Genomic DNA, 5532 nt, shown 5'->3' with positions numbered 1-5532 from the left:
CCCCCCCCCCCCAGCTTGTCCCACGGACGCCCCCGATTGCCCCAACACCCCCCAGGGTGCCCCATGTGCCTGGAGGTCGCCCCAAGTACCATCCCATACACCCTCAGGGTGCCTGTGTACTCCCGTATAGCCTCAGGTGGCCCCTTAAGCCCCCATACAGCCGCAGGGTGCCCCACACATAACCCCTGGGTGCCCCATACACCACCCCAGATGCCCCTCTGTGCCTCCTATACCTCCAGGATGCCCCCTAGAGCTCCATACACCCCCAGAATGCCCCATACTGCCTCTATACACCCCCTCAGGACACCCATGTGCCCCCATACAGCCCCAGGATACCCCATACTCTCCCAGACTGTCTCCTGCTTCCCCCCCCAGGGATGGGGGGAATGGGGGTGGGGTGTCCTTGCCCAGGCAAGCAGCCACCACCGGGGCCTCCCTCCCTCCCCAAACTGCACCCCACCTGCGCAGGGCTTGTTGCCCTATGGCACAGCACGGCCGGCTGCAGCCAGATGGGGAAACTGAGGCACAGGAACACCTCCCAGCTGAAGGGTCACTCCCTCTGTGCCTCGGTTTCCCTTCCCAGGGAGGAACCACACTGCCCACCTCCTCCAAAAAGCTGCACCGTGGCCATCCCCGAGCCCCTCTCTGGCACAACAGGACCCCAGCTTGTTCCACCCACAGACTTTGCTGGAAAAAAACCTTTATTTTCCAAGATTTACAAGACCCCAGAGGCTCCTGCACTGTAACAGTGTGGCCCTGCAGCCACGGAGGACGGGGACATCTGTCAGCATTCTGTGTCCCCGACAGGACTAGGGAGCAAACCCCCAGCAGTGCCACAATGTTATGGGGTCCCCCCAAAAACCAGGAGCCGCGTGAGCCTCCCCCCAACCTCCCCCATGCCATGGGATGGGGTCGAGCACCTTCTGGGACCCCTTTTTCCTTCATCCCCATGGGGGATCTGCGATGAGGAGGATCTGGAGGGCACCTGTATTTTGGGGAGCCAGGCAAAGCCACCCTGAGTTTCTGATGCCCGGTTACACCCCACGGCTTATCAAGATGTCTCCTCCGATCCCGATGCCAACCGCCTGCCTGGCCGAGGCTGCTGGGTGAAATCCTACAGGAGATGGAAGGAGAGAAGCAGCAAGGCCCCTCACCATGGCCTTGGGGCTGCCGCCAGCCCCTCACCCCGGCATCGGGACGGTGGGTCCCTCCTCTCACCTGCCGCCGACACACCTCCAGCATGACGCCGGCGTGGAGCAGGCACCAGAGCTCTCCCAGCAGCGAGATGAAGACGTGGAGGATGTCAGTCCAACGGCCAACAGTGAGGAGGAGGATGAAGAGGCCGCCCATCCGTACCAGCACCGTCTGGTAAACCAGCTGCCCGCTGGCGCTCTGCCGCGACTCCTCTGCAAGGACGCGGTGTCAGGGTGGCTGCTGTGGGGGGACCCTGTGCCCTCCCCGGCCCCGCCACCCAGGGACACCATGGATTTTAGGGATGCTATAGTGTGGCTTTGCATACAGCCCCAGGATGTCCTGTACTGCCCCATATATACCCTATACAGCCCCAGGTAGCCCCCTGTGCCCCTAAACAGCCCCAGATGCCCCACTGAGGCCCTATGCAGCGCCAGGATGCCCCATACAGTTCCATACACCCCCCAGGATGGCCCCTGTGCTCCCACACAACTCCACATACCCTCAGCATGCTCCATACAGCTCCCTATAGCCCCAGGATGCTCCATGTGCCTTGAGGGTGCCCCATACACCCCCCAGGATTCTCCATGTCCCCTATACAGCCCCAGGTGCCCCTATATAGCCTCAGGATGCCCCATACAGTTCCATACACCCCCCAGGATGCCCCCCTGTGCCCCTATACAGCCCCAGATACCCCCTGTGCTTCCATACAGTTCCATACACCCCTAGAATACCCCCTGTACTCCCATACAATCCCATGTACCCCCAGAATGCCCCATACAGCTCCATATAGCCCCAGGATGCTCCATGTGCCTTGAGGGTGCCCCATGCACTCCCCCCATACACCCCCCAGGATACCCCACATTCCGCTATACAGCCCCAGGATGCCCCATACTGGGACATACCCCCTCACCCCCTAAAAAACCCACATAACTGGGGGTTTGGTCCCCTTCTGACCTTGCATGTAGATGACCAGCAGCGTGTAGCAGATGGTGAGCGGTGTCCAGAAGCGGACGGCCTCTGCCGTGGAGAGGAAATCCCGGTTGATGAGCGCCACGGCTGCCAGATCGGCCACGGCAAAGGTGATGGCCAAAGCATTCCGGAGCAGCCGGGGGATGCCGTGACCGGCGGCGAGGAGGAGGATGCAGACGCCGCAGTAACGTGCTCGGCTGTGCAGCTCGTAGAGGGTGCAGACGTGATGAGCCAGGCGCCGGGCGTAGGCAGCCAGCAGCCCCGCCAGCCCCGCCGCCAGCACCAGGTTGCAGGTTCCATGAGGAGCCCCTTCCAGCAAGAAGCTGAGGCCGCAGGACACCCCGCAGCCCAGCGAGTACTGGCACAGCAGGTAGAGCTGGCTGCTGTGGGCGCCCTGCGAGAGCGGGACGGCACCGTCAGCCGCTGCGGAGGTTGCCGAGCCGCGCAGGGACGCGTGGCTGCGAAGCGATGCGCGGCTTCCTCCGTGCTGCGCCCTCCCCGTACCCCCACGGGTGCTGCGAGCAGCGAGGGGCTGCCACGGCACGCACGCATGCAAAGCGATGAGGGGTTCCCTCCACGCCACCCATCCTCATCCTCTCCGCAGGGGTTGCGGGGGGATGCGTAGGCTCCTCCACCCCATGCTGTCGTACACCCCAGGGGTGCTGTAAGCAGCAGGGAGATGCATTATTTCAAGCATGCCACAGCCTTCAACCTCCCTGCGGGTGTTACAAGGCTTCAGGGGGATGCACGGTCACGACAACCGGCTTTCTCTGTGCTGCAGCCCCCCCAACCCCGCAGGTGTCGCACACAGCGAGGGGACACGTGGCTGCAAAGCCACACGTGGGCTCCTCCGCACCACGGCCCCTCGAGCCCCAGTGGTCGTTGCAAATCCCCGAGGGACACACGGTTCCGCGGCTCCCTCCACACCGCTGCCCCGCTGTGCCTCAGTTTCCCCCATCCCATCTCTCACCTTGCTGAGGGAGAGGACGGTGGATGCGGCACGCAGGGAGAACTCCAGCACCACCAGCGCGGCCACACGGGAGCCCACCAGCGCCAACACACCCGTCAGCACCACCACGTGCAGCGGGTCCAGCACCCGCCGCTGCGCCCGGATCGCTTCCTTCTCCTCCTGCCTCTCCGGGTCACTGGGGACAGCGAGGGGGGATGCTGAACTGGATGGCGTGTCCTCTTCCTCCTCCACCAGCCCAAAATGGGGTGACAGCCTCGGGGATCTCCCCCCGCCCTGCTCAGGCCACCTGCCAGCACCCACGGGTGCTGAGAGCCGCCCCTGCTAGTGGACCCCAGAAGCAGCTCCCCAGAACAAATCCCCCCACGGAGGAGGAAGGGCTGGTGCTTACTTCAGGCACTGGATGTAGAGATAAACCTTCAGGAGGCTGCAGAGCACCGAGACGGCGCAGGCACCCACCAACCCTGCGAGGGAAAAGGCAGCAGCGGGTCACTGGTGTCCCCCAGGCTGTCCCTGGGCTTTCCCCATGCCACCCTGGGGGGCTCTCACCTTGCAGGAGGGCATCCAGCAGCGCCCAGCCCCACGCCAGCCCGGGCAACGCCGGCAGCCAGGACCCCAGAGAAAACATTTTCAGTGGAGAGGAGCCGCGGCATAGCCAGGCCCCGGCTCCAAAGTCCGTGGGGCAGCAGCAGGGAGCGGCCTCCCTGGCTAGTAAATCATTGCCGGGGCAAGTGAGGGCAGCTGGAGCCCCGGATGGAGGAACTGAGCTCCAGCTGCTCCACAGAGGGGAAAATTAGGGTGGTGGGTGGGATGCTGTGATGGGATGCACATGGAGTGGCTCGGGGATCACCAGCAGCTTTAATCCCCCCGCCCTGACATCACGGTTGTCCTCTCCAGCCCGATGCATCGTGGCGTTTCAGGTCCCAGCTTTGCAAGGCAAGAAACCCCCTGTGCCCAACACCCCTCTTTGCACCACCCCAAAGACCCCGAAACGATGCCAAAAATAGAAAAACCCCTTTTATTAAGGCCGCAGCGGGTCCGGGAGCCCGTCCTACGGCCCTGGGGGCTGCTGGTGCTGCACCATCTTCCTGAGCTCGTCCCAAAAGAAGAGGCTGAGGACGGTGTGAGGGCCGAGGCGGAGGTAGACGGCGCCGATGCCCTTGTACAAGCCCAGCAGCCCCTCTTTGCTGGAGATTTGCAGGATGCAATCCAAAAAACCCCGGTACAGCTTGCCCTGGGGAGAGAAGAGCCGGCTGCGCACGCCTGCCGGATGCAATCCCAGGAAAAGCCGTGTCTCCCCCACCCCTCTTTCCCGAATGGCCTTACCGTGCCGTCGGCGTCCACCGGCTGGTTGTAGAGACGGGTGCTGATCACATCGAAGGGCGTCATTGTCACTGCCACGGCCACGCCACTCACCATGCCGCCCGCCAGCACCGCGGCCCAGCTGCCCTCCCCGAACCACTGCGGGAAGCGCCGGCTGTCAGCTCTTGCCCCCGCAAAAAAAACCCAACAAAAAACGGGGAACGCGGGGGCTGGCGGTGGCCAGATTTGATGCGACGCTCCTCCTCACCTGGCGCTCGCAGACCCAGTCCTTGGCGGAGGTGAAGGTGGCGAGCTGTGCGGCCGAGCCCACCGCCACGCGGGGCACGGCGCCCGTCACCCCCCGCCACAGCCCTGCCACCCCGTGCTGCTTGTAGATGCTCTCAAAAGCTGCGGAGATGCTCTGGGGAAGAGAGGACAGTTGGGAAAAATGGGAACGGTGCACCTCACCCCAGAAAATTTCCCACCCTGGCAAAATTTCCTACCCCGGCATGTAAAACCCCATCGCTCGTCGGTGGCATGAAGCCACTGTGGCTCCGGTCGGGTGACACCAGCCCCAAGGGGTGTCTGGATCTGGTGTCACAGCTCCGTGTCCCTGTCACCCCCTCCCCATCCTCGTGCCGTTATTTATAGCATCTATACGGGGCCGAGCTGCCAAACAGCAGCTTTAAATACCCGGTGGCCAAAATAGCATCATCCCCGCTGGGTCCCAGTGCGTGCGTGGCCAAGATGCCACCAAATCCTGTCCCCCCCCAACCCTTCCACCCCGTCCCCGCTCACCTCGTGGTTGTGCTGGTGGCCCACGGCCACAGTCGCCAGCGTCTGGGCTTGGAGGTGGGTCTTGACCTGGGGGGGGGCAGCGCCCGGACAAAAACCTTTCAAGCCCCCGTTAGGATGGGCTGTGGGTCCCCCCATCTCTTCTTACAGCTTTGGGGGGCGTTTTAACCCCTCCAGCAGATGTGGGGTGCCCAGATGTGCTGCCAAATGGCACCTCCAGACTTTGAACCCCATTTCCCCTCTTCCCGCCCCCCCCGCAGGGCAAAGGGCCCCATGAACATTTGCTGAAGCTGTCTCCCGACCCC

The 5532-nt window shown here is 63.5% G+C and overlaps 3 protein-coding genes across 3 annotated transcripts in view; all 3 read right to left on the bottom strand.

Annotated features, from left to right (window-relative positions):
- Window positions 1-674: 674 nt before the first annotated feature.
- Window positions 675-4557, bottom strand: TMEM82 (transmembrane protein 82). Its single transcript, XM_026862696.1, has 7 exons — window positions 4457-4557; window positions 3680-3903; window positions 3522-3594; window positions 3134-3308; window positions 2149-2557; window positions 1219-1406; window positions 675-1114 (listed from the first exon to the last, which is right to left on the bottom strand). The coding sequence occupies exons 2-7, from the start codon at window positions 3756-3758 to the stop codon at window positions 1052-1054; spliced, it is 987 nt and encodes a 328-aa protein (XP_026718497.1). The 5' UTR covers window positions 3759-3903; window positions 4457-4557; the 3' UTR covers window positions 675-1051.
- On the bottom strand, window positions 3920-5383 carry SLC25A34 (solute carrier family 25 member 34). The gene is made up of 4 exons (XM_026862706.1): window positions 5231-5383; window positions 4701-4853; window positions 4457-4591; window positions 3920-4364 (listed from the first exon to the last, which is right to left on the bottom strand). The coding sequence occupies exons 1-4, from the start codon at window positions 5363-5365 to the stop codon at window positions 4182-4184; spliced, it is 606 nt and encodes a 201-aa protein (XP_026718507.1). The 5' UTR covers window positions 5366-5383; the 3' UTR covers window positions 3920-4181.
- LOC113487953 (pleckstrin homology domain-containing family M member 2-like) overlaps window positions 5372-5532 on the bottom strand; it is a 35707-nt gene continuing 35546 nt past the window's right edge. The window contains exons 4-5 of the mRNA XM_026862915.1: window positions 5513-5521; window positions 5372-5427 (exon numbers count right to left, since the gene is read on the bottom strand). Of these exons, the coding sequence (XP_026718716.1) occupies window positions 5372-5427; window positions 5513-5521 (65 nt within the window). The remainder of the gene's footprint in view (window positions 5428-5512; window positions 5522-5532) is intronic.

The sequence above is a fragment of the Athene cunicularia genome, assembly GCF_003259725.1.
Source record: "Athene cunicularia isolate RWA chromosome 21 unlocalized genomic scaffold, athCun1 chr21_part1, whole genome shotgun sequence".
In the NCBI taxonomy this organism is placed as follows: Eukaryota; Metazoa; Chordata; class Aves; order Strigiformes; family Strigidae; genus Athene; species Athene cunicularia.
The sequence above is the reverse complement of the archived record's forward strand: the minus strand, read 5'-3'. Positions and strand labels throughout refer to the sequence as shown.